At 42.9% G+C, this 26369-nt stretch overlaps 2 protein-coding genes across 4 annotated transcripts in view; one reads left to right on the top strand and one right to left on the bottom strand.

The window, feature by feature from the left end:
* Positions 1 to 515: 515 nt before the first annotated feature.
* bloc1s2 (biogenesis of lysosomal organelles complex-1, subunit 2) lies at positions 516 to 2479 on the bottom strand. Its single transcript, XM_028402889.1, has 5 exons — positions 2267 to 2479; positions 1961 to 2077; positions 1697 to 1816; positions 1479 to 1583; positions 516 to 1164 (listed from the first exon to the last, which is right to left on the bottom strand). Exons 1-5 carry the CDS (start codon positions 2430 to 2432, stop codon positions 1133 to 1135), a joined length of 540 nt encoding a protein of 179 aa, XP_028258690.1. The 5' UTR covers positions 2433 to 2479; the 3' UTR covers positions 516 to 1132.
* A 715-nt stretch (positions 2480 to 3194) lies between these two features.
* The window catches only part of usp24 (ubiquitin specific peptidase 24), a 28577-nt gene continuing 5402 nt past the window's right edge, over positions 3195 to 26369 (top strand). The window contains exons 1-56 of one of the 3 annotated variants that reach the window (XM_028402886.1): positions 3195 to 3647; positions 6650 to 6818; positions 7054 to 7121; positions 7208 to 7351; positions 7528 to 7653; positions 7973 to 8008; positions 8101 to 8166; positions 9230 to 9295; positions 9529 to 9603; positions 9778 to 9936; positions 10012 to 10126; positions 10229 to 10332; positions 10423 to 10530; positions 10611 to 10706; positions 10844 to 11005; positions 11883 to 11975; positions 12590 to 12697; positions 12780 to 12929; positions 13104 to 13235; positions 13573 to 13684; positions 13774 to 13850; positions 14002 to 14142; positions 14329 to 14382; positions 14477 to 14610; positions 14767 to 14833; positions 14938 to 15048; positions 15142 to 15240; positions 15432 to 15605; positions 15699 to 15784; positions 15986 to 16094; positions 16215 to 16370; positions 16497 to 16594; positions 16763 to 16858; positions 16959 to 17181; positions 17272 to 17434; positions 18428 to 18589; positions 18696 to 18766; positions 18860 to 19020; positions 19096 to 19157; positions 19311 to 19502; positions 19607 to 19721; positions 19904 to 20048; positions 20122 to 20241; positions 20352 to 20477; positions 20675 to 20773; positions 20871 to 20953; positions 21025 to 21166; positions 21250 to 21369; positions 21483 to 21697; positions 22445 to 22569; positions 22671 to 22812; positions 22976 to 23126; positions 23214 to 23309; positions 23446 to 23549; positions 23645 to 23758; positions 26143 to 26350. In XM_028402886.1, coding sequence (XP_028258687.1) covers positions 3369 to 3647; positions 6650 to 6818; positions 7054 to 7121; positions 7208 to 7351; positions 7528 to 7653; positions 7973 to 8008; positions 8101 to 8166; positions 9230 to 9295; positions 9529 to 9603; positions 9778 to 9936; positions 10012 to 10126; positions 10229 to 10332; positions 10423 to 10530; positions 10611 to 10706; positions 10844 to 11005; positions 11883 to 11975; positions 12590 to 12697; positions 12780 to 12929; positions 13104 to 13235; positions 13573 to 13684; positions 13774 to 13850; positions 14002 to 14142; positions 14329 to 14382; positions 14477 to 14610; positions 14767 to 14833; positions 14938 to 15048; positions 15142 to 15240; positions 15432 to 15605; positions 15699 to 15784; positions 15986 to 16094; positions 16215 to 16370; positions 16497 to 16594; positions 16763 to 16858; positions 16959 to 17181; positions 17272 to 17434; positions 18428 to 18589; positions 18696 to 18766; positions 18860 to 19020; positions 19096 to 19157; positions 19311 to 19502; positions 19607 to 19721; positions 19904 to 20048; positions 20122 to 20241; positions 20352 to 20477; positions 20675 to 20773; positions 20871 to 20953; positions 21025 to 21166; positions 21250 to 21369; positions 21483 to 21697; positions 22445 to 22569; positions 22671 to 22812; positions 22976 to 23126; positions 23214 to 23309; positions 23446 to 23549; positions 23645 to 23758; positions 26143 to 26350 — 6909 coding nt within the window. In that variant the 5' untranslated portion in view covers positions 3195 to 3368. The remainder of the gene's footprint in view (positions 3648 to 6649; positions 6819 to 7053; positions 7122 to 7207; positions 7352 to 7527; positions 7654 to 7972; positions 8009 to 8100; positions 8167 to 9229; positions 9296 to 9528; positions 9604 to 9777; positions 9937 to 10011; positions 10127 to 10228; positions 10333 to 10422; positions 10531 to 10610; positions 10707 to 10843; positions 11006 to 11882; positions 11976 to 12589; positions 12698 to 12779; positions 12930 to 13103; positions 13236 to 13572; positions 13685 to 13773; positions 13851 to 14001; positions 14143 to 14328; positions 14383 to 14476; positions 14611 to 14766; positions 14834 to 14937; positions 15049 to 15141; positions 15241 to 15431; positions 15606 to 15698; positions 15785 to 15985; positions 16095 to 16214; positions 16371 to 16496; positions 16595 to 16762; positions 16859 to 16958; positions 17182 to 17271; positions 17435 to 18427; positions 18590 to 18695; positions 18767 to 18859; positions 19021 to 19095; positions 19158 to 19310; positions 19503 to 19606; positions 19722 to 19903; positions 20049 to 20121; positions 20242 to 20351; positions 20478 to 20674; positions 20774 to 20870; positions 20954 to 21024; positions 21167 to 21249; positions 21370 to 21482; positions 21698 to 22444; positions 22570 to 22670; positions 22813 to 22975; positions 23127 to 23213; positions 23310 to 23445; positions 23550 to 23644; positions 23759 to 26142; positions 26351 to 26369) is intronic. The other 2 variants (XM_028402887.1, XM_028402888.1) reach the window with 2 other exon arrangements.

The following is a 26369-nucleotide window of genomic DNA, read 5'->3' as shown; positions in this document are numbered from 1 at the left end:
GAAAAAAGGAGAGATGGAAGGATCACAGTGCAACAGTAAATAATGTTAGAGTATGAATAATGAGCTCCCTCTGTGCCAGGGCCTCAACTGGACTAATGACAGAGACCTGTTTTGGATTAGGTCTTGCACAAACACACACCCGAACCAACACAGAGAAACCAACTGTGGAGGGAGGCCTATCAGTTTAGATGATCTGTTGCCCATGGCAAATGGACCTGTGTTTTGCTCTGCGGTCTCTAATGTAAAACAGGGGGGAAAGAAGGCAGAGGGCATCTCACACAATCTCCACATGCATTCAGGCTTTAATTTGAATAGTCAGGTATCTGTCATCCATTTCACTTTGTTGGTCTAACTGTTCCCATAGTAGGGCAGAAACTCAAACCTCTTTCAGCAGTGGGTCATTTTTTCCAGAGCTACAGCATATAATACTTGATGCATCAGCCTGAGTCTGCGTATTGTGGTCCAAGTCTGCCATCTGCTGGCAATTACATATTCAATTTTAGAAAACAGTCAAGTAATGGTGTGCACATTATGATTTATTTATAACGCTTTCAGGTCATCAAACAAGTCTCTTCAGCTGCCCTCTAGACAGTAGTTTTTATCACAGGCAAACTTTGAGTTTAAAACTGCCTGAAAAAAAGAGTAACATGACATTTTCTGCTAAGAGGAACTTCAAGGTGGTCTCAACATGAAAATATCAAGAAGGCTGGGAATCTGGGACGTGATCAAAAACTCATCTTTGGCCATGCCAATCTGCAGAATTTCATTGTTGATTAGTATATCCTAATTCCATCCTATCTCCATCCCCATCCAGAAGGTCTGTGGGGAACGAGGCAGAATGATTCCACATAAAAAGTATCTGCAAAAGTACTTCTACATTATATGCCAAGGATGCATGACTGCTGCCAAAACCAGTGATACCAGAGTTAAATCTAAGCCAAACACTGCTAAACTCATTCATTCAGCTGCTTCCTCCTTGGCCTTTTCTAGGTGTCAAAGTGGTTCTGGCTGTTTGTTGTTTCAGTCTCACTTAACATCCTTCCCGCAGCTCCTGGCTCCACTGGCAGAGAGCGTAGAAGTCAAAGCAGGGTGAAAGAAGGTGAAAAGGCACCATAATGCTCAGTCTGCCCCCTCATCGCTTCTCCAGTTTTTTGAATCTGGCTTCTATAAAGATAAACAAGGAACTGTTTACATATGGCCACAGATAAGGTCATAACATTACAAGCCATTCGAACAACACAATTAAATAAATATTATATAAAGTCTGTCTTTGTATGCTGTAATGTAAAGAAAACAATGGGAAAGGAATTGTTTGTTGTGTCACAGCGCCACCTGCTGCCACATGAACTGAACAGTCGACAGAGAGAGAGAGACTATTATTTCTATTTGGTCACTGTGTTCTTAGAGACAAAACATAGACAAACCAATAATCAGCTTAGCTTGCACTGACTAACATTACTGTATACCGAGTGTCTTACCTAGTTTCTTGGAGTACGCGTCCAGTTTGTAGGCAGCTTGCTCAAGTGAAGAAACTTGTTCCTCAATTTGATTTATTTGGTCCAAGTAGGGCTGTAAGCTAGCATCTAAAGCAAACATACCAGCCAAGTGTTTGTCATTGTAGCATATAGGAAAAAGAAATACACACAAACACAATGCATTTTTTCTGTGAGGACACTACATACTATGTTTTACTCACACTTGTTGTTGAGATCCTGCAGGTTCCGGCTGATGTTGATACAGATGTCCTTCATTTCCATGTATTTAAGACTAGTAAGTTTGTTCATGTTCTCTAATAGACGGTAATCCTCACAAGTGCCTGTAAAGTTAATAAGATTATGAGAGTATGCATAAATGGGAGCAGAGGGTAAATATGAAGATGAGCTAAAAGAGATAATCAGCAATTACTAATAATTATATGTAGTTCTTGTGCACAATAACAGTACTGAATATGTACACAAACCTGTCAGCTCTCCCTGCAGAAACACGGCCATCTTTTCAAACATATCAGTACACAATTCATTGATATCAGGCTCTACAGGCTCCACCGCCTCCTCTGCTGTCTCCACGCCACCATCACCTAAAATAGCACAACACAGCTTGTCAGTCCAGTAATAAAGTAACATGTTACTACTATGGATAACGTTAGAATACGCAATGAGAAAATCTACAGCTATGGCAAAAAATACATCAGAAGCACAATAACTGATAACTGTTGTTGTGTATTAGCATTAATAAGCTAAGGAAGAGACAAGAAAACACCACTCACTATTTGTACCGGGCCTCTTGGGAGCGGCCGCCAGACTTTCTTCTGAATCTTCCGGGGCTTCTGGTTGATCGCTAGCGCCTGAAGCCGGAGTAGGAGCTGCTGAATGGGCCAATGGAGCCGTGGAGATGCTGTCCATGGCAGCGGCGTCGTCGCCAGTTGCAGCCATTTTGTTCCTGTTGTGTTTTTTTTTCCTTGTCACATGAGCTGAGTGTTCACGTGATGCTCACCCGCCTTCTGGCCGTGCTCGCGCGCACAGCCACGCCCTTCTGTTGTTTGGAGTCAGATCTGTGTTTTTGTGTTCATTTTTAGGCGCCAAAGGCGGCGGGCGCATAAATGAATGTTTAGAGTCGGTTTAAAATACGTTAACGAGTCTATGCATAGTGTGTAAAATGAGTTGTGATGGTGTGCTTCTAAGCTAGTTATTGAAAATGTGTCATTTGTAAAGCTGTTCTTTCTTCTGTTTGTCAAACCAGATAAATAAATGCTAAACACCATATAACCGAAGGGTAAACAGGTGTACCATGAAACAGGTGTAAAAATGATTGACACTGACAGTATCCATTTTCTCCCCAGTATTTTTGGAGGAGGTTGTATATACCATCATCATAAATACATAACAATTGCACAATGTGGTATTTATGCACTAAAAATAGATTTTAAAAAAAGATCAGATAAAATAAATAAATATATGTTCGGATTAAATAAATAAAGCACATTTTGGATTGAATTTACAGAACAGAATCACAGCTAGTGACAACAACCTTAGTCTTTCCCCAGCAGTATATAAAAGATCTGTCCCTCAACAACCCATGCTTTTTTGGGACAAAGCCTTTTAAAAAGGTTTAAAGACTTAAAATTAAAAGTATTTAAAATTTAAAATCTCCAGAACGTGTAGGGCTTGTCGATGTGCGCGCTCCCGCAAGCAGCATGGAGTTCTTGGCAGGCAGAACTCACCATAACACCCGTGTCGGCGCTGTTGTGGGGGAAGTCTGATCGTGACAGCCTTACCAGCAGCGGACTGTAAACATGGCGGCGTGCACAGCTACAGGGCTGTGCCGAACATCCCGTTACTATTAGCCTGTGAGACAGAGACACCCCAAAAATGGAGACCGAAGAGGAGCAGCACATAACAACGCTCCTCTGCATGGGTTTCCCAGACCCCGACGTGATACGAAAAGCGCTCCGGCTGGCAAAGAACGACATCAACGAGGCAGTGGCGCTACTGACGAACGAAAGCCCCGGACTCGGGTATGGATATGAGCCGATGGAGAGTGGGCCTGCCCCCGGCTCAAGCTCGAGTGGAGAGGGGGACAACAGCGGACGGACTGGCAGTGGAGGGTTTGACCCTCCTCCAGCGTACCACGATGTAGTGGATAGTGAGGTGAGAACAAGTTGCATTTCCGCAAGCTGCACTTAAAAGAAAGAGGGAGGAAAATACGGTTACTTGCAACTTGCAAGAGAGTGGGCTCGCCCATTTAACTAGCTGAACTTAGCAGCCTCAGCGCTGCCTGCACCGAGCCAAACGTGAGCTGTCAGAGCGGGAGGTGAAGTACTACACCGTCCTGCGGCACGGGGCATGTCACGGCTTCATTGGGATTGGGGGTTATCTGTTAACTTTAACCTCAGACACATAAATAGACCAGCAAAAAGGGTAATCTAAACTTACAAGCTAACCTTGCTAGCTTGTAGCTGGCTGGCTAGCTAGCGTTAGTTGAGAGTGAAACGCGCCCGTATGCGGACCAGCAGTAGGAGCACAGAGGCATGGCTCTGGGGGGACAGCCATCGCAGATTTCAGCTGGGATGGCTGGAAGCTCTGGTGATCAGTTCGAACAGGCAGTCTGCGGACAAACAGTTAGGTCTGCTGGGTGTGCTTTGCATCAGCAGACCTTCTAGCTAACCCTAGTTAGCTAGAAGGTTGTCTGACAGTCAACCATGCTCAGCCCCTGTCGAGATTGCAGTCCGTAAAAACCGGACTACAAGCAGTTTCGCAATTTCTTTGGCATGCGTGGCCATTTTGATCATTTCTGTAGATATTATTACTGTCTTATAAATGTCAGCATGAGAAAATATTATTAAATAATGTGATTGTGGGGGTGTTGTGCGTATTTCCTGATTTAGGGCCAGTCATGGGGTCTTTGACAGGAATGTACCTACAGGTCCTGTCACTTAGTTCTAGTTTGCCGTGTTTATGTTGTGTTGTAAGTACACTGCACTGGGTTCTCATAAGTACCTGTCTACATACAGTGAGACATGGTAGGGCTGCTTTGATAGATATATTGGTAATCAGCAATGCCACCTCAAACCTGTTGATTTTTACAGTGCTTTCTTCAGAAATCACAAAAGTTTTATTTGTGCAAATATTGATTCCGACCTTTAAACCACTTGATTGTCTTTGGTGGTAATGCCACACTGGTTTCTCTCCATTATCACTGGGAGACGGTATAATGTCAACAAATCTGGCATTTACAGGCTACAAAAGTAGTGCACACAAAATGAAAATAAGCCAATTTAAACACATGCTTATAATGGCATTACAAACTAACCTGGCACACACTTGCCAAAGAAGTCTGATTTGAACATAATATCCATCCAGACTAAGGTTGTAGCCTTTAGTCCAATGACTTTGACATGATATTTGCTGTAGCACTTCAAAAATGATCAAGCATCACACCTGTACCCACACCAAGTTGTGAAACTTGTGGTGAGTGGAATGGTTAAAAGTGTTGTTTACTGCCCTTCCTTTGGTGACTGTATGTGTGCTTTAGAAGCCTGTCATAAGTCATCAGCCTCATGTTATGCTCCTAAATATAGGACTTCAGTCTCCCTGTCACACACAAACACATTGCACTTTTTGCAGGGGTTCCCAGGAGGGTAACAAGTGCATAGTAACAGTGGTGCTGAATTACCTCACCATCGGAGCTCAACCACCACACACCTCACTGTGCTTTTGAGACATGAACCTTTATCCTAAAATGCTGGGAGTGTTGCAGCTTACCTGCATGTTTGATGGTGCTTTTTGAAAGGTTCTGCAAAGAGTTCCCTCTTCTCCAAATGCTTGCAATGTTTAAAACAAATCAGTTGTTGCACTAAAGTTGTCCGTTATTTGTTGTGGGATAATTCTGTCAGTGATGATGTATTTCTTAGCTTGTCTTTGAACCTGGTGTTTTCTAAGATTAGTTCAGATTCCTCTCCCTCCGTTTCCTCTCATCCATCTGTCTGTCATTTCTAATTTTGTTAGAAAGGGAAAAGATGAAATATGATACTTCCCTGTTGCTTCCTCCTCCCTCCTGTTCTCCTCTCCTTGATAGACTTAATGTCCAGTCCATCAGTGTTTATTACACATGTATCAGTATGCAGCACAGGGAAGCATGTACTGGACACATCGACAATTATGAATGCTAATATGTGGAGATGTATTCAAAGACTTGACCTAACTCTTTTTTTTGCTGTATTAATATTTATACTGTGCAGTACCCACAGGCAGAGAGGACAAATGTGTTGTAATAGTGTTGTCATTCATAATGTAGTGAGATTCCTGGGGCACAGTCATAGTTTAGCATACTTTTTTTTGTACATGACAGCAAGCTGAAGCTTCGTTTGACAGAAAAGTGACAGTGCAAACATGGTGTAAGTCATGTGGTTTTATACTTGTCATGCGGATGCCTTGAATATGCGGTCTTACACCAGCAGGCAGAGGAGAGTCCTGCATTTTTGTCATGAATATAAACATGACACCATGAATATGTAAGCAACTTTATGATGTTAATAATTTAATAATTCTTTGCCGTAGTTGCTTTCACCACTCAGACTCGCAGACTGCCATTTCAGATTTTGAATTCCTCTGATTGCTCAGAGTTAACTTACTCTTTTGAGGGTATAAACGTTGACTTCAAGTGGGTTGAATTTTAACTCTCCTTTCAACACCTGCTCAAGCATAACAGCAGAATATGTCATCACCAGTGCAGCAGTGCATACTGGCAACAAAACAGGGTCATGGCATGTGGCAGGGTGTTCATTAAACCTGTCTCTTGCACCCGGTCTTACACATCGAAACTCTGTAGACTTAATCACTAGTGAAATACTTGAAAACAAGCACCTGGTTTGATTTATTTTGAAAGCTTCTTGGGAGCAATGGCATATATTAAAAAGGATGCAGCAACGAAGGGCAGACTTTCGACGAGAGGGCACACTTTCCAAATGACTGCTATCATTCTTCTCCCAAAGGAAGGGAGAAAATTAAGCATCATCCTTTATCATTCCCACAGGCCATTTGTGCCAGCCTAGCATCACGTAGAGTATGGTTGCAGTGTCAGTATAAAACAATGGGACCAGCTGTGTGGAAAAAAGCCACCATGTCTCTGATTGTAATTTTGTGTCTTACAGAGAAGCAATGATGAGAATGGAAACTGCTCTGGAGGCAATATGGAGTTTCCCACCACCAACCTGTATGAGCTGGAGAGTCGAGTCTTTACTGACCACTGGTCCATACCTTACAAGAGAGAGGAGTCCCTGGGCAAGTGTCTTATTGCCTCCACCTGCCTTGCCCGACATGGTAAGTCTATGTGTGTAGAGGGTGTAAATCTTTGTATTTAAAATGTTCATTAAAGTAAGTGCGTGTTAGTGTGTAGGTGGAATGTTTTGTTTGGACCATCGGGTGTTTTTCACATGTTGATATTTTGGACACTTGTGTTGCCTGATGACTCAATATGAAGCTACACTGTGACAGCCAATTTTTCCCCAAATTTAGAAGTGGGATGGATATGTGAATTTTACATTTTTCTTATCAGGTCTTGCTGACGCTGATGAGAACTGTAAGCGGTTCATGGATCGGTGCATGCCTGAGGCCTTTAAAAAGGTGAGCAACAGAGATGCAGGTTTATTGAATAGCTGTTAATATGTAGCATGCATTACCTGACTGTTTGCCTTATTCACCTCCACCAGTTGCTGACCAGCAGTGCTGTACACAAGTGGGGCACTGAGATTCATGAAGGAATCTACAACATGCTCATGTTGCTGGTGGAACTGGTAGCAGAGAGGGTGAAGCAGGACCCAGTACCTGTAAACCTAATGGGAGTTCTGACCATGGTGGGTTGTTTCACATACTACTGTCTGTTAAAGAGACTAAAAACATCTTAAATGACTCTAAAGTGACAGTTTACTGCCAATCTATTGTTTTGGTTTAGTTGTGTTTAAAAAAACAAACAGGACAAGGGATGTTTGAAATGTATGTATTTATATTGTGTTGTTATGTTTGTCTCCAGGCTCTCAACCCTGATAATGAGTACCATTTTAAGAACCGGATGAAGGCCTGTCAGAGGAACTGGGCTGAAGTTTTTGGAGAGGAAGCCAACATGTTTGCCGTCTCTCTTGGCAACACGTATCAGAAAGTAAGGGACTTTATCTTTACTGTGAAGTGGTGTATGTGTTCTTATTTGTCTAGATGCACTTGGAAGTATGTAAAGCTGTGCAAGTATTTATATACACTTGTCCTTATTAGCCTGTGTTTACAGTTCATTGTCACGTTCAGGGGGAGACAAATGAGTTTTTTATCCTCCATGTTGCGTAACTAAGCCACACGGTCTCAGGAGCATATGTGTAACTGACACACAACAGCAGCTGTCAAACGAATGTGAATATGTGCGAATGTCTCACAATAATTTGCACTGTCATCACTGGAAAAAATGAAAATGCTATTATCTGTTTCAGGAGCCTCATGGTTGGCTGGTTGATTTGGTGAATAGGGTGAGTGAGTAGTAGTAAAGATATCTTCTCCATACACACATGCTCTGTTGTGTTTTTCTTCATATGTTTTTACTTTATTCTTGTTTGTAAAGTTTGGAGAGTTGGGAGGATTCGCTGCCATCCAGACCAAGCTCAATATGGACGAAATTGAGATTGCTGTAAGAACAACCGTCTTTACTCTTGTACACTCACTATAGTAAGTGTTGAAATAGTTTCTGCTCCTGTGATGGATGGAGAAGCTGTATAGACAGCCTATACAGGCAAAAGGTCACCATGTTTACCCCTCACTTCTCTCAGCTGCAGGGTGCTGAATGTCCCTCTCTTTCCCTCCTCTCAGTAATATTCACTTACACACACACATTCACTCTTGTCCTCTTGCTGTGTGATGGTTGAAATGCTCTGTTGTTTTATGTGTTCTGAGGCATCCTTGTACTGATGCTTCCTTCTGGGAACCTGGCCGGAACCACGGCAGTGCGTAGCCATTGATTCAGTGTGTGCACACACACTCTCCCTCTAACCATTAGCATATTAATAAGGCAAAGACTCATTGCAGACTTCTGTTGCACTCTTAGCAGTGTAAGCTCAGCAGAGTGTGCATAAGCTGTCAGATACCTAACATACTGAAAGCACAGTAGAGAAGAATGTGAAAGTGAAAGGAAAAAAAAAGATAATGGGAGGAGTACTCCCTCCTCTGACTCCCAAGGGGTGACTCATTCATTTGTCTGCTTTAAGCAGGAAGCCAAGTGGGGTGGGGTCACTGAGTGAATAGTGAAAGAAGGTGGAGGAGAGGCTCTGCTCACAGAAGCAGAGCTGGAAGAAAGTCCAAAAAAACAGACAAGAACACGGGAAGCATTCATTACACCCCTGTGATTTAGGATTGAATGACAAATGACAGCTGGGCTCTGGTACTGGAAACTCACCCACACATCTGCTAATGTTCATTCCCTGCAGCCCATATGCATTCATGAAAACAGTATCAGTTTAAACTGACTGTGACCTCTGGCCTACACACTTAAATTAGTAAAGCTAGTAGGATGCTGTTGTGTCTGATCCACCTATAAATACCATTCTTACAACTGTAGGGAAATAGTGTGCTGACACCGCTACAAACACAGCAAAATATGAAATGAAAATTCATCACACAGCTGGTATTGATGAGATGATTTCTTTTTTGGTTTGACATGCCTGAGTTATTCCATCTCTTTCCATCTGGTTATGCAGTGTGTATCAGCTCTGGTCCAGCCTCTTGGAGTGTGTGCTGAATACCTTAACTGTAGCCTTGTACAGGTGAGCGAAGTTATTTACTTTCAGTCTCTATCACACACTTACGTTCTACATGTATCTGTGTTTAACTTTGCCTCGGACTTGTTCAGTGCGATCAGTGCTTGTTAACATGACCCCTGTGCTCCGTTCGTGATTTGTATTTATATTATTATCCACTGTATCCTCTTACTGTTTCACTACCGCAGTGGCCCATTTTCCCCAAAGGGATCAACCAAGTTTCATATTGTTTTTCCTAGCCTATGCTCGATCCAGTCATCCACAAGATGATCACGTATGTGCAGAACCTGGAGGAGAAGGACCTTAAAGACAAGGTAGTGTGCTATATTTGCACCTTCTGCCAGATTTTTGTATTTACATTTTGGAAAGTACAGGCAAATTCCATATAGAAGGAGGGCGGGGATCTCAATTCAGTTCATTACAATGGTGAAAAGGATGTATTTTGATTGTGACTCAGCAATGTTATAACAATTTTCTTTTAATCTCAGCGTCTGGTGAGCATTCCAGATCTGCTGTCGGCCATCAAGCTGCTGTGTATGAGGTTCCAGAGGGAGCTGGTTGCTGTGGTGGATGACCTACGGCTGGACACGCTGCTGCGAATGCTTAAAACCCCCCACTTCTCCACCAAGATGAACTCCCTCAAAGAGGTCGGTTCTTACAGGTTCTCAGGTCTTTTTTTTGAATGAATCCATCTCACTGATGCTTGCACATTTGTCTCCCAGGTGACCAAGTTAATAGAAGAGAGCACAGTGTCTAAGACTGTGAAAAATGCCATTGACACAGATAAACTGTTAGACTGGCTTGTGGAGAACTCAGTCCTATCAATAGCACTGGAAGGTAAGAAAGCGAGACAATGCTAAGCTGAATTTTAGGAAGCGTTAATCTTTCAGTTCTAGTTGGACAGTGCATGTGTGATTTATTAAATGATACTTGTTCCAGGTAACATTGATCAGGCTCAATACTGTGAGAGGATTAAGGGAATCATTGAGCTGCTGGGGAGTAAATTGTCACTGGATGAACTCTCCAAGATCTGGAAAATACAGGTAAGAACCAAGGCAGGCTTTGTAAATGTCATGTGTACTCTGTGTCATATTATTATCACGTATGTATTGATTCTTGTGTGGGCCTTTCAGGCGGGCCAGTCATCAACAGTGATAGAAAACATCCATACAATAATAGCTGCTGCTGCTGTGAAGTTCAGCTTTGATCAACTCACTCACCTCTTTGTCCTCATACAAAAGGTCAGTCCAGTTCCTGTGGTGTTTTCTTTGATGAATCGATTAAAGATGTTAATGCAGTGTTTACCATGCATTTTATTCAGAGCTGGGAGATCGAGAGTGACCGTGTAAGGCAAAAGCTGCTGAGTCTGATCGGGAGGATAGGCAGAGAAGCTCGCTCTGAAACGACAACAGGAAAGGTATGCTGTGTTTTTGTCAAGGCTGAGCACGATCTTAAGAACAAAGAACAGATAAAGATATCAAAAGTATGCAAAGTTTCTGCCATCAGATATGATCCTGAGTCTGAAGTGCTGTGTTTTTGTGCGTGTCTGTTAAGGTGCTGGAGGTGCTGTGGGAGCTGGCTCACCTCCCCACCCTGCCTACCAGTCTCGTTCAGCAGGCGTTGGAGGAGCACCTGGGGATTCTGAGTGATGCCTATGCTGTCAAGGAGACAGTGAAACGCAACTACATCATTAAATGTATTGAGGATATTAAAAAGGTACAGTGCTGCAGTGTTGTCTTTGTAAATGTGATACAGCATGTTAACTGTGATGTAGTGCTTTAAAAGTGTCTGTTTTCAACACACACAAGGAGTGTACAGGGACTCAAAACAACATTGACCCCTACATTTTGCTGCCTGCTGTGACAGTTTTGTTGTAAAGTTAGAGTGTCCTTGCTTAGGCGACAAATTACCCTTCAGTTTAACTCTTGCATCAGAGAGCCCCAGTCCATGGCGCAGGGGGCTCTGAGTTCATCTGACAAGAAGTAACCTTTGTAATGCATTACAAAGGTTTTTGTGAAACTGAAGAACGTGTTTTAGTTTCTCTGATAATGGTAGAAACACTGTGACAGTGTAGTGGTCAGTGTCACCCTGGACTATCACATTTCTCCTTCTTCCTTTTTCTGAGCTGAGTCAGTGCAGCTTGTTTATCAAGTTGCTCACAAATGTTCCATATTTCCTTCATATTCATGTTTTCCCAAAATAGCATTTGTCAAGTCATTCCAGTGTTTAGACATGTATAATTTAATCTTTTTCTAATGAAGTGCCATGTGTATTTATTATTATTATTATTATTATTATTATTATTATTATTATTATTATTATTATTATTATACAATATTCACACAGATTTAAAAACATTGAAATTTTTTGTGAACAGTGCATTACAGTGTTAACAATTTCTAAATGTCCATGTCAGTTATGTATCAACATATTGTCCATTCTGGCTGTCCAACGTAATAACTGTGACAAACCAGGTTTTGTTGTTATTTTCATGCTCTTCCTGCTTTGAAATCACACAATATAAAATGCGTGACACTTCTCACTGTCGTTGGGTGTATAGATGTCCCACCTCAAATGAAATGTATGTTTTTAGACTCACACTCAGGAGGACAGTAAAGGCAGCGACACTCATAGCTCATTTCTTACTGGCACTTGGGGCAAGAAGAAATCTATCTCTTTGGCCAAAGTAAGAGAAGTTTCACTTGTAATTTAAATTTCCACTGACCGATGTGTATCCAATCTTGCTGCTTCACGTCTGCCATCCAATCGTGGAGGAGGGTATGTCCACAGAGGGCTTTCGTTGGTCAGGGGTTGATAATTCCACACATGATTGTTACATGAGATAGTTTGACCAGGTGTATGTTAATCTTCTGCTTTCCTCACTAAGAGGGCTTTGGCACTAATTAATGATTGCACAGTGGTGTTGATCTTGTCCTGGGTGAGAGTTGGCTGAATTAAATGAATGATTTAGCTGGATGAATGGTCAGCTTTGGTGGAAGTGTGAACACATTTATATTTAGAAATCCAATCAGAACCATGGATACTAAAAAGAGATACATATTATCTGACTTTTCGTGGCAAGTTGAACTGCAGTTCTCTGCATCCGTGGCTCTGATTTTTTTTTTTTTTCCTTCTTTTCAAGCCTTCACTACAAAAATGGTTAGTCTGTGATGACAAAGCAATGACCTAAAATGAGAAGTATCTAATAAAGATAATCACAGACATCTGTTTTTGTATCGTGTCCAAATGCTTATTGGGCTTCAGTGAGTATTATTTTCTTATCTGTGTGTGTCTCAACAGGCTTCCCAGCAGAGCACTCCTCAGGCAGTCTGGGTCGTCCCTGCTCTCCGTCAGTTGCACGAGATCACCCGGTCTTTCATTAAGCAGACCTATCAGAAGCAAGATAAGGTATCACAGGGACAGGTTTGAATGATCTGCTCTAACAACAGTGTTTATATCCTGGTAACCTGCTCATCCCGCCTTCCTACAGAGCATCATTCAGGATTTAAAGAAGAACTTTGAGATTGTCAAACTGATAACAGGATCCCTTGTGTGCTGCCATCGGCTCGCTGTGACGGCCGCGGGTAATAATGGACTCTCAGGCCTGACCCTGGTGGATGGAAGATACACCTACCAGGAGGTTTGTCTATATAGATTTTGTTAGTTAATTTCAGGCCTGTATTTTATGACGGACTATTTTATTAATCAGCTTTACTGTTCTGTGGAGCTTTATTGCAGTTCACACAGCCAGTGTTGACCGTGTCTGTGTGTGTAAGAAGGTCAAGATGATTCATGCTTTTCAATCTGTTTACAGTATCTGGACAGCCACCTGCGCTTCCTGGCCTTCTTCCTGCAGGAGGCCAGCCTCTACCTGGTCTGGAACAGAGCCAAGGAGCTCTGGGAGTGCCTGGTGTCAGGGCCAGATGTCTGCGAGCTTGACCGTGAGGTATGAAAACAGTTAAATGTAAATGAAACCCTGTCCTTGGCCATGTCCTTTGTTTATCACTGTTGATCACTGCTCTGGAGGAATGCAGGCAGGAGAACAGCAAATACTAGTCTTTCACTTCAGCCATAGTGCAGATACACCTGTCTGTTTTAGATTGTATTATCTTAAAAATAAATAATTGAATATTGAACTTACACCTTGAACAAATCAGTTAGTGTGAGGTTGCAGCAAAATTCATGATTTATGTCTACTAATGAAAATTAGTGTCAGTTCATTGTTAAACTGGACAGTGCCCAGTCTGAGCTGAAGTAACCCTAATGTGTTTTGATGTGTGCAGTTGTGTTTTGAGTGGTTCACTAAAGGACAGCATGACCTCGAGAGCGATGTTCAGCAGCAGCTCTTCAAAGAGAAGATTTTAAAACTGGAGCCCTATGAGATCACAATGAATGGTGAGAGATAACCTGAAATGCTACACCATTGATCATCATCGTATTTGACACCAGAGTTAACATGATTTATGTTTTTATGTGTTTCTCAGGTTTCAATCTGTTTAAGACTTTCTTTGAAAATGTTAATCTGTGTGACCATCGTCTGAAACGCCAGGGAACTCAGCTGGTCAGTCCTCACCCACATTCTCTAGTTTCTGTTGTATAATATATATAATATATAAACATTGTTGGTCAGTAGACGCTACAATACACGTGGATGCTGTGAAGCACATTGCAGTTCAACTTCTCATCTAATGTACTATGTGGTCTGATTACAGTGTGTGGAACGCCTTGACCTGGCAGGGATGGATTTTATCTGGCGCATCGCCATGGAAACCCCTGATGAAGAGATAGCCAATGAAGCAATCCAACTCATTATTACATATAGCTACACCAACCTCAATCCCAAGATGAAGAAAGTAAGTGTGTGCTCACCCAATACTGCTGTACAGAAGACATCTGTAACTTCAGACACCCTGAATGACTGATAGTCATCATTTTGATTTGGAGTCAACACTCTGATGTGATGGAAAGAAAAGGCAGAGAATTACTCTTTTTTTAGCCTTTTTGAAATCACAATCCTCCTTGTCTTTCCATCCTCACAGGATTCTGTGTCTTTGCACAAGAAGTTCATTGCTGATTGCTACAAGCGACTAGAGGTAAGCGGTCTAATACTGATGTTAAAGGTCTGATTGAGCCGATTCACAAAAATCAACGCTCATACAGCACATTTCTGCTTCTCTTTTATCTCAGGCTGCCAGTTCAGCCTTGGGTGGGCCTACTTTGACACATGCTGTTACTAGGGCAACCAAGATGCTGACGGCCACTGCCATGCCGACAGTGGCCACTTCTGTACAATCACCATCCAGGTACAGAGGGGGGTTTGGGTAAGAGCATAGTTACTAAACCTATTAAAACATATTTGTGTCTACCCCATTATATATCACTACTACAACTAACACACAATACGGACGTACAGTTTTGAGCATAAATGCACTTGATGAGGGTTGTTGAAAATATTTTGTGGCTTTTTTTCTGCACAGATCCACTAAGCTGGTGATAATTGAACGTTTGCTGCTATTGGCTGAACGCTACGTCATCACTATAGAGGCAAGCCTTACAGCCTTCTGGACGATATCTGTGGAACAAAATGTTTGCGTTTGTACTGGGTCCTGCCACATGTGGTGAGAATATGTTTGTGTGTTTCATTATAGGATATGTACTCAGTTCCTCGCACTATTCTACCTCATGGGGCCTCATATAATGGACACCCTGTCACACTTCACATCACCTACGAGTCAACCAAAGACACTTTCACCTTAGAGGTACTGTATGGTTGTTGCTAGTTTCCTGTAACATTTATGTACTGTTCACACCTACAGAGGAAAAACCTCTTGTGGTTGTATGTCTTTCTGCAGACACACAGTAATGAGACAATAGGAAATATCCGGTGGAAGATATCAGAGCACCTGAGCTGTCCGGTAGACAATGTCCAGATCTTTGCAAATGATAGTGTGGTAAGTGTTAATGACTCTGTGCTTCTTTCCCAATCCTGTGTGTTTTCATAAGTCAAATATAAACTTTAATATGTTCTTGAGGCTTGTAGCCACTGCTCCATTGCCAGTGATTTGGCCTGTCTGTTGTGTAGCCTTAAACAACTCCTAGATCTCAACCCTCTTTTTCACTATGTCCCTCCATCATGTGTTAGTTGACCACGAATCGGGACCAGAAGCTGCTGTCCCAGCTTGGCTTTAGCGATGAGCAGAGCCTGACTGTGAAGAGCTCAGGCACCGGCACTCCCTCTGGCAGCTCAGAGTCCTCAGCCTCTGCCTCGAGCAGTTCCAGCTCTGCTGTATTTAACTCTGCCTACGCCTTGGAGCAGGTACCATCGCAGAAATAAATTTACAATGGCATACTAAGATGACAGCAAGACTTGAGCCTGAGATGTGTTGTGCCTTTGTTTGTCTGTCTCCAGGAGAAGTCCCTGCCTGGGGTGGTGATGGCTTTGGTGTGTAATGTGTTTGAAATGCTTTACCAGTTGGCAAACCTCGATGAGCCCAGGTAAGGCAGGTACCCCTGCTCCAATCTGTTATTCTCCAGATAAACATGTTTAATATTTCATAATTAATATTATGAAATATATATTATATAATATATATATTAATTTATTATTTAACTTTTAAGGATAATTTAAAACTGACCACAGTTTGGCAGCTGAAAGGCTTTTTTTCTTTCTTTTTTTAACCTGTGTTTGTTATCCAGGATCACTCTTCGTGTGAGGAAGCTACTGCTGCTGATTCCCACAGATCCTGAAGTGCAGGATGCACTCGACAACTTTGTTCCCAAAGAATCCAGTGTATGGAGCCACCAAGTAGGTCAAACTGTTTTAAGACTCCTTTTTGTCTAGTATCAGCTGCTATTGCAGGAAATAAGGCTCTCTGTTTGTGTTTTTATTCCAAATAATAAAAACGCTTGTAACCCCTCTCTGTAGAAGACACTGTTCACTCTCGGCCAGGGCACAGGTTCTCGTTCTCCATCCATGTCCTCCAAGCAGCAGCATCAGCCCAGTGCTGCATCCATCTTAGAGTCCCTATTCAGATCTTCTGCCCCTGGCATGTCCACATTCAGAGTGCTATACAACCTGGAGGTACAGAAACATTTGAACATAACACACCCTCAAGCCAACACATAATTGTTCCATATTTACCACTTATTGTCTGGATTAGCAAGTTATTTACATTATGTTTCTCTTCTATTACTCTCTGTATGTAAGGTGTTGAGTTCAAAGCTCATGCCCACATCTGATGATGAAATGGCCAAAACCAGTAGCAAGTCCTTCTGTGAGAACTTCCTGAAAGCGGGAGGCCTCAGGTAACGGCACAAACAGCATACCTGTTTGTTTTGCTCGACTGTGGGACGTGTCAACAGACTTGTCAAACTACATTATATACAAGAACACATATGCCACATGCTTGTGTCCACAATGCTTCACAGTATCTTTGATCTTGACGGTCGTGTATTTCTGTGTTGCTCCTGCAGTCTGGTGGTGAATGTTATGCAGAGAGATTCCATCCCATCAGAAGTGGACTATGAGACCAGACAAGGGGTCTACTCGATCTGTCTTCAGTTGGCCAGGTTCAAGACATTTCAGAAATACACACATAAACACACCAAGGTAGATATTGTGCATCACACACCAAGCCAGACTTCCATACTCAATTGGCTGTGTTTACAGGTTCCTTCTAGTTGGTCAGAGTATGCCTGCAGCGCTGGATGACGATGTCATCAGGGATGGCGAGGCACTGTCGTCTCGTCCATTCCGTAATGCTGGACGTGCCGGGCGACAGCTGTCTCTCTGTGGAACTCCAGAGAAGTCATCATACAGACAGATGTCCTTATCTGAGCGCTCATCCATAAGAGTGGAGGAGATTATACCTGCTGCCCGTGTAGCCATTCAGGTAGTGGATAAACACTTTCACCATCAAACTGCACCCCGCTTGGCTAATTGTAGAATATTTATTAGTGCAATGTTTTTGTCCCATTTCCAGACAATGGAGGTGTGTGACTTCACATCCACTGTTGCCTGTTTCATGCGTCTGACGTGGGCGGCAGCAGCAGGTCGATTGGATCTGGTCGGCAGCCCACAGCCAATCAGAGAGACACACAGCTCGCTTCTGCCACAGGGGGTCCGCACCAGAGTCAGCAGTACAGGTGATACAGTAAACACACACTGATAAAGGTCGATCAATAGATAGACAGACACTATTACAAACCAAGTATTCATAATCTATTTGAAAATAAATAGGTTACTTATGTTAGTCAGCCTAATACTCATATCTGCCACTAGCGGTGACATGGGGGAGGCTATGTGCACTTGACAAATGAATTGTTTGTGACGTGTTGCACTTACAACTAGTATTGTCAGCATCAACTGCACTAAAGTGTAATCACTGTTTTTGTGTGTTTAATTTTCTCTACCATCTGCCTCTGGCACACATGCTGCTGCTACAGCTCTCATGTAAGACAGCTGCTCCACCCTACGTGTTTCAGGGAGATTAAATTCTCTGGTATCACTAACATTGTAGCCAAACAATAACATAGCTTTTGAGAACTTTGCGTGGGGCCCATTACCAGATTTCTGAACCCAGTCCTACCTGTAAACTACAGCTGGGTGATGTGTCGTTTTTCAACACAGAGCTTCAGTAGAAATCAGGCCAGCCAATGGCCTATATATGATACAGGTTATTCACATTTTCTTTCTAAATGTAACTGTTGGAGACATGTCTGAAATTATCTGAACAGCTGACAAGTCAAAGTGAAACACTGGAACTGAAAATAGAGAACTCTGAAACAGGTTACATATGTTGTTCTTCTCATTCTTCTAAAAGTTACAGTGGATAACTTCCACTTGAATCTGCCGGTATAAAGGCTGATTGACACATAGGGCAAAGTCACACATCACTAGGTAGCCCTCAGATGTGTCTGTCAGTAGCTTTGTTTTGTTTGTTTGTCTGTTTTTAATGGCCAATAATCTGCATTGACCTCTACACACAGGTATCAGCTACATGTTTATGGTAACTAGCTGTGGTAATCATCCTTTAAGCTTTGTTCCTGATATGTGACCAGTGCTAATGGTCTTTCGATCATATTACTAGAAACAAGACTTAAAGAAATGAAAGCAAAACAAATGTTCTGTGTTTGCAGGAAGTAACTGTAGCTCCAGCAGCGAGGGTGAGACCACACCAACAGCTTTGCATGCTGGAATATGTGTCAGACAGCAGAGTGTCTCCATCAAAGATGCTATCATTGCCCGGGAGGCCTTGTCACTACTGGTTACCTGTTTGCAGTTACGCTGCCAGCAGCTGTGTAAGACTCGTGCAGCAGTACAGACACACTACAAACATGCTAATTTTAAAATTACTGTACAATGATGAAGCAAATTTTAAATCCAGTTCTTTGTTTCTTTCTCCAGCTTCTTTTTACAACCTACCCTCAGTCAATGATTTCATTATTGATATTCTACTGGGATCTCCCAGTGGAGAGGTAAACAACACCCTGAATAGACTGCACAGATGTAACATGTCCTAAACACCACAGCACACTTACTTGTGTTTTCTCTGTTTCTACTTCTGTCAGATCCGACGTGTGGCTTGTGATCAGCTGTACACTCTGAGCCAGTCTGATACTTCAGCCTTCCCTGAAGTCCAGAAACCCAACCTGTTTCTCCTTTCAGTCATTCTAACCGCTCAGCTGCCATTGTGGAGTCCTACATCTGTTATGAGAGGAGTCAATCAGAGGTAGTAAGGCAAAAAGGTCAAATTACAAAAAAATAAAACATCTGCAGACATGCTGATTATGCTTTTCCCCCTCAGGTTGCTGTCCCAGTGCACAGAGTACTTTGACCTAAGATGCCAGCTCCTGGATGACCTAACAAGTAAGTATTGTATTAATGAAGTTCTATACAGCAAAAGAATACAACCCAAGAATACACATGTTTTAACAGGTAAATGTTAGTATATTATATTTTGCCACTTTAAAAGCCACTTTCTTTGCTTCTCTCCTTCTCCACCTGCCTGACCTCCTACAGCTTCAGAAATGGAGGTGTTGAAAGTGAGTGCAGCCACCATGCTGGAGGATGAGATTTCTTGGCTCGACAACTTTGAGCCCAGCTGGAACTCTGAGATGGAGACCAGTGAGGCGGATAACATCCTCTTGGCAGGGCACCTCCGACTCATCAAGACCTTGCTCTCTCTCTGTGGCAATGAGAAAGAACATCTCGGTGTGCACACACAAATGTCCATGCATGCATGTCTACACACATCTGAACACATTTACTAGGTTAAAGGCTAGAAGTGTAACGTGTGTGTGTCTCTATTTTTTTAGGTCCATCTCTTATTCAGCAGTTGTTGGATGACTTTCTGTTTCGAGCTTCGCGGATTATCATCAACAGTTCCAATGCTACATCTTCTCCAGCTCCCATTCATGATTTCCACCCCAAGTATGCATTTGTGTATTTTTGTGCATTATTTGTCCCTGATGAACCCACGCAAATATTATATATTTCTTGTGAAAGCTATTGTATTTTTTTAAAGCATTAGGTGAAGTGCTGTATTTTGGATAAAGCATTTTGTTTGTTGTTTGTGTTCACAGTAGTACTTAATCATTTTTATGTGTGGTCAGGTGCAGCACAGCCAGCAGCAGACTGGCTGCCTACGAAGTTCTGGTGATGCTGGCAGACAGCTCTCTCTCAAACCTGCGGCTCATCACCAGAGAGTTACTATCCATGCACCACCAGTCGGATCCTTCCCTCTGCAAGGAGTTTGATGTGAGACACTGTGTGTTACACTAATATTGAGAATGGTTTTAGCTGTGAAGCTAACTTTCTTTCTTTCTGTCAGTATCTACCTCCTGTAGAGAGCCGGTCAATCTCTGGTTTTGTTGGATTGAAGAATGGTGGCGCTACATGTTACATGAATGCTGTGTTTCAGCAGCTTTACATGCAGCCTGGCCTACCAGAGGTACTCACATTTGCTGTTTACCTTCTGTGTTCACCAGAGGGCATCTGCTCATACTTTATTTTAAATGATCAAAACAGCATCCATGACTGCAGCATTTCTTTTGGTTTAAGGCTTTTCTGTCCATTGAGGATGACACAGACCAGCCAGAAGAGAGTGTCTTCTACCAGGTTCAGTCTTTGTTTGGCCACCTGATGGAGAGCAAACTGCAGTACTACGTACCTGAGAACTTCTGGAAGGTAACGGTTATTAGTTAGATCAAACTTTGCTGTGTTTTTGCACACAAGTTCAGAACATCAGTACATTTACAGGTTAGGAAGATGAGAAAAATCTATGACCGCAATTCGTGAATGTGTTCTTAATTTATCCTTTAGCAGGGAGTAACATAACTTATTTTAACTATTATCCACATGCAAATCTGTTATGCCTGTTGCAGATCTTCAAGATGTGGAACAAGGAGCTTTATGTCAGGGAACAGCAGGATGCGTATGAGTTCTTCACAAGCCTGGTGGACCAGCTTGATGAGCATCTCAAGGTATAACACCAGTAAAATAACATCATCTACATTACATATGCACACTTCATCTATTTGCAGTAGCTTGTCAGAATTAAGATGAGTTTTTCTCCACCAGAAAATGGGTCGAGAACAGATCTTCAAAAACACATTTCAGGGAATCTTCTCTGACCAGAAGATTTGTAAAGACTGCCCTCACAGGTGAGCAACAAATACCTCAAAACATGTTTCCCACCTTTTATCGTGTTTGACCATTAATCATCTTATTACAGATACGAGCGTGAGGAAACCTTCATGGCGTTGAACCTTGGAGTGACTTCCTGTCAGAGTTTAGAGATCTCATTAGACCAGTTTGTCAGAGGAGAGGTGCTAGAGGGCAGCAATGCCTACTACTGTGAGAAATGCAAGGAGAAGGTCTGTTTGTTTGCTTTCACTGTAATACACTGACATTGTCAGTGTGTGTGTACTTATGAGAGTGTGTTTTATTATATGTGTAGAGGACCACAGTGAAGAGAACATGTATCAAATCCCTGCCCAGTGTTCTCTGCATTCACCTCATGCGCTTCGGTTTCGACTGGGAGAGTGGACGCTCCATCAAATATGATGAGCAAATCAGGGTAGGATTTATTTCTAATTCCAAAATGACATTCCTCATGGAATATACTTCCTGACTTGGTAATAGCAACCTAAATCTGAGAATTTAACACAATTCTGATATTCTGGTGCACAGTTCCCCTGGGTGTTGAACATGGAGCCCTACACTGTGTCTGGAATGGCTCGTCAAGACTGCAGCGGAGAAGGTGGTGAGGGCAGAGGCGAAGGGACCTCAGGAGGGTCACCCAGGAAAAAAGTCACAATTTCTGAGAACTATGAACTCGTGGGAGTTGTTGTCCACAGTGGTCAGGCACATGCCGGACACTACTACTCCTTCATTAAAGATCGACGGTAAGAAACAGCAGTCAGCAGTTCCTCCGTTTCCACAGTAGTTATGTGCCACTTTCAGTGCTTTGTGCAGTTAAGTTTCCTGCTTTCCGTAAGAGGCACGTCACTGATAATTAGTTAGAATATTATTCTGCTCCTTTAGTTTTCCAGGCAGAATTTAAAAGACCTCCTTGGGGCACATTAGTGCAGCATCAGACTTTGTGTGGGCTTCTAGTTAAGTTTGTAAACATCTCCAGATGTCTGGCTCTAGAATGCTCACAAAGTTAAGAGACCACAGAAACTAGTATTTGGCACCTTACTCTCCCTCATTCCAGTCTCATGCCTGTTCTTACCCCCATTACAACAAAGGACGTTTGTTTTCGGAATGCTGATCTCTTTACAGGCAATTAGACATATTCTGATGCAGTTTCTAAATCACTAAAATCTTTATGTCAGGCAGAGATCGGTGGAGGTTTATACCTCCTAGAAAAACACAAACTAAAGCACCAAACTAGCTTGATGGGCACAGGTAGATTATAAGATCTACTAGAAACCTGTTGTTTAGGTGTATGGTATAACTATGGTCTGGCTAACCATAATGTGTGACAGTTTAGTACAGTGATGTTATGTGGAAGTAACATTGTGAGACTGTTAGCTGTATTCTTGAAATCCTGCAAGCTTTTAGTGTGTTAGCATGTGCCGAGTTTGCAGTTCTTTTTCCAGTTACTTTCTTTTTTTTAAATCCTTCGTTTTGTCGTTACATCTCTGTAGCGGTAGTGCCCGTGGACGTTGGTACAAGTTCAATGACAATGTGGTGGAGGAGTTTGATATGAATGATGAAACTTTGGAGTACGAGTGCTTCGGTGGAGAGTACCGCCCTAAAGTCTACGACCAGTGTAAGTAACTCAGAGTAACTCAGAGTATTTGACATATATGAATGTATGTTTTTATATGGCACATGCTGAAGTTAGCTTTATGTGTGTGTGTGCACGTGCAGCCAACCCTTACCCAGATGTGCGGAGGAGGTACTGGAATGCCTACATGTTGTTTTATCAGAAGATCAGCGACCAAAACTCACCTGTCCTGCCCAAAAAAAGCAGGGTCAGCATCATGAGGCAGGAAGCAGAGGACCTCACACTGTAAGTCAGAACTCCACAGTTCTGTTAACGTCACATTGTATTATTGATAATGCATCAGTCTTTTCCTTTTCATAAACCAGTGCGCATGAGTCAGCATAAATAATGGCACTGTAGGGAACATTCACGTTTACAGACTGACCTGAAATATTTCACTTCTACCCAGGTCTGCCCCGTCCTCTCCAGATGTCTCCCCACAGTCGTCTCCTCGTCCCCCAAGAGCAAATAACGACCGCCTCACCCTCCTCACCCGCCTGGTCCGCAAGGGAGAGAAGAAAGGCCTGTTTGTAGAGAAGATGCCCGCCAGCATCTATCAGGTGAAGTAAAGATTGTTAAGATTGACAAAGATCTGTTAAAATATGTGTTCCAAACTTTCTCAACTTATCTGTTTGTGTTCTGCACAGATGGTTAGAGATGAAAACCTAAAGTTCATGAGAAACAGAGACGTCTACAACAGTGACTACTTCAACTTCACCCTCTCCCTGGCCTCAGTCAATGCAGTACGTGTCTTTCTTTTTCTGATTATCTCGAAATACAAGACCAGCTTCCTATAGTAAAGGTAGTTCCTCAGTAAGAGGTCATAAAAGGACTAACAAGAGCTTACAAGGTTTTAAAAACTTGTGTGTTCCCTTCCAGACAAAGCTGAAGCATCCAGACTATCAGTCTATGGCCAAAGAAAGTCTCCAGCTGGCTGTTCATTTTCTCTTCCACACCTACCTGCACACCAAAAAGAAACTTCGGTAACTACACACATGGATACATCCACATCTGTTTGACTACACCTCATCTGGAGCAGTGTTATAGTATATCTGTACTTTGTGTGTGTCTCCCACAGGGTGGACACAGAGGAGTGGATGGCCACAGTGGAGGTGTTGCTGTCTAAGAGCAGTGAGGCATGCCAGTGGATGGTGCAATACCTGGTGGGACCAGAGGGACGAGAAATCACCAGGTCAGGACTGCTTATGTTTTTATATCTGAAATCATGTAAATGTTTTCTGTCCACCTCTTATGGAAAAGGTTTCTCTGAGGTTTTTAAGAGCTGCAGACATGATGGAGCACGGTCACCTCAGCTCTTCGATGTGACATCATGTATGAATACACTGTGTGTTAGTAGGAGTGACTTTACTGGGACCTTGCCTGGGTTTAATCACTGCAGCATTTGTGTAGCTCTCTTAGTGATATGTGATACTACAGCAGAGACTTGGCAGCACCCAGCTTTGCTCCCTCATTCTAATCAATGCACATGCAACCCTCTGGCTAGGGCCAAATTATTCCTCCAGCAGCTCAAGCTTAGCTCCCTATCAAATGCACATGCGTTTAATTGCACTACGTTTAATTATACAAACCCCACTGTTGGCCTGTTGGCTCTTCTGGGAGCTGTCGTTGGCACTGCTGTGCACCGCATGTTGAGTTCAGATTGAGATGACAACGCTCTGCACATACATATTGGCAAAAAAATGCATGGATTCCGAATTGACTTCTCATTTATGTCACATGGCCACAGATAAGATATACACTCAACAAAAATATAAACGCAACACTTTTGTTTTTGCTCCCATGTTTCATGAGATGGACTTGAAGATCTAAACTTCATTCCAGATACACAATATTACCATTCCTCTCAAACATTGTTCACAAATCTGTCTAAATGTGTGATAGTGAGCACTTCTGCTTTGCTGAGATAATCCATCCCACCTCACAGGTGTGCCACATCAAGATGCTGATCTGACATCATGATTAGTGCACAGGTGTACCTCAAACTGCCCACAATAAAAGGCCACCCTGAAATGTGCAGTTTTGTCTCACAGCAAAATGCCACAGATGCCACAAGCATTGAGGGAGCGTGCAATTGGCATGCTGACAGCAGGAATGTCAACCAGATCTGTTGCTCGTGCATTGAATGTTCATTTCTCCACCATAAGCCGTCTCCAAAGGCGTTTCAGAGAATATGGCAGTACATCCAACCGGCCTCACAACCGCAGACCACGAGTAACCACACCAGCCCAGGACCTCCACATCCAGCAGGTTCACCTCAGAGATCGTCTGAGACCAGCCACTCAGACAGCTGCTGAAACAATTGGTTTGCATAACCAAACAATTTCTGCACAAACTGTCAGAAACCGTCTCAGGGAAGCTCAACTGCATGCTCGTCGTCCTCATCGGGGTCTTAACCTGACTCCAGATCGTCGCCGTAACAGACTTGAGTGGGCAAATGCTCACATTCGATGGCGTCTAGCACGTTGGAGAGGTGTTCTCTTCACGGATGAATCTCGGTTTACATTGTTCAGGGCAGATGGCAGACAGCGTGTGTGGCGTCGTGTGGGTGAGCGCTTTGCTGATGTCAATGTTGTGGATCGAGTGGCCCATGGTGGTGGTGGGGTCATGGTATGGGCAGGCATCTGTTATGGACGAAGAACACAGGTGCATTTTATTGATGGCATTTTGAATGCACAGAGATACCGTGATGAGATCCTGAGGCCCATTGTTGTGCCATACATCCATGAACATCACCTCATGTTTCAGCAAGATAATGCACGGCCCCATGTTGCAAGGATCTGTACACAATTCTTGGAAGCTGAAAATGTCCCAGTTCTTGCATGGCCAGCATACTCACCGGACATGTCACCCATTGAACATGTTTGGGATGTGCTTGACCGGCGTATACGACAGCGTGCACCAGTTCCCACTAATATCCAGCAACTTCGCACAGCCATTGAAGAGGAGTGGACCAACATTCCACAGGCCACAATAGACAATCTGATAAACTCTATGCGAAGAAGATGTGTTGCACTGCATGAGGCAAATGGTGGTCACACCAGATACTGACTGGTTCTGAGTCCCCAGACCGCCAATAAAGCAGAAACAAAATGCACATTTCAGGGTGGCCTTTTATTGTGGGCAGTTTGAGGTACACCTGTGCACTAATCATGATGTCAGATCAGCATCTTGATGTGGCACAGCTGTGAGGTGGGATGGATTATCTCAGCAAAGCGGAAGTGCTCACTATCACACATTTAGACAGATTTGTGAACAATGTTTGAGAGGAATGGTAATATTGTGTATCTGGAATGAAGTTTAGATCTTCAAGTCCATCTCATGAAACATGGGAGCAAAAACAAAAGTGTTGCGTTTATATTTTTGTTGAGTGTATATCTGTTTTCAGACTACGTTCTGGTCTAAATGAGTTTGTGTGTCCGTGCAGAGTTGTGTCTAAGACAAAATTTCCCCACATGTTTAGCCTTCTTTATATTATACTATACTATACTAGTTTCTGCCTTCCATGTTTAGTTCCATTCACAGGGGTGCTGATATTAACTGTGATGTCTTCCTCAGGGTTTGTCTGCTGGAGTGCAGTGTCAGGGAGGTGAGGGTGGTGGTCGCATCCATCCTTGAAAAGACTCTGGAGAGTGCACTTCACTTCGGAGACCCTGGGATGGACAGTTTGACTGACGTCCTGCTCTCCTTATTAGACAAGGATGTTCCTGAGAATGTGAAAAACTGCGCGCAGTACTTCAGCCTCTTCAGCAACTTCGCTCAGAGGGTAGTTCTGCACGGATCTC

This window comes from Parambassis ranga, chromosome 4 (genome assembly GCF_900634625.1).
Source record: "Parambassis ranga chromosome 4, fParRan2.1, whole genome shotgun sequence".
In the NCBI taxonomy this organism is placed as follows: domain Eukaryota; kingdom Metazoa; phylum Chordata; class Actinopteri; family Ambassidae; genus Parambassis; species Parambassis ranga.
This window is presented reverse-complemented; position numbering and strand designations above follow the sequence as displayed.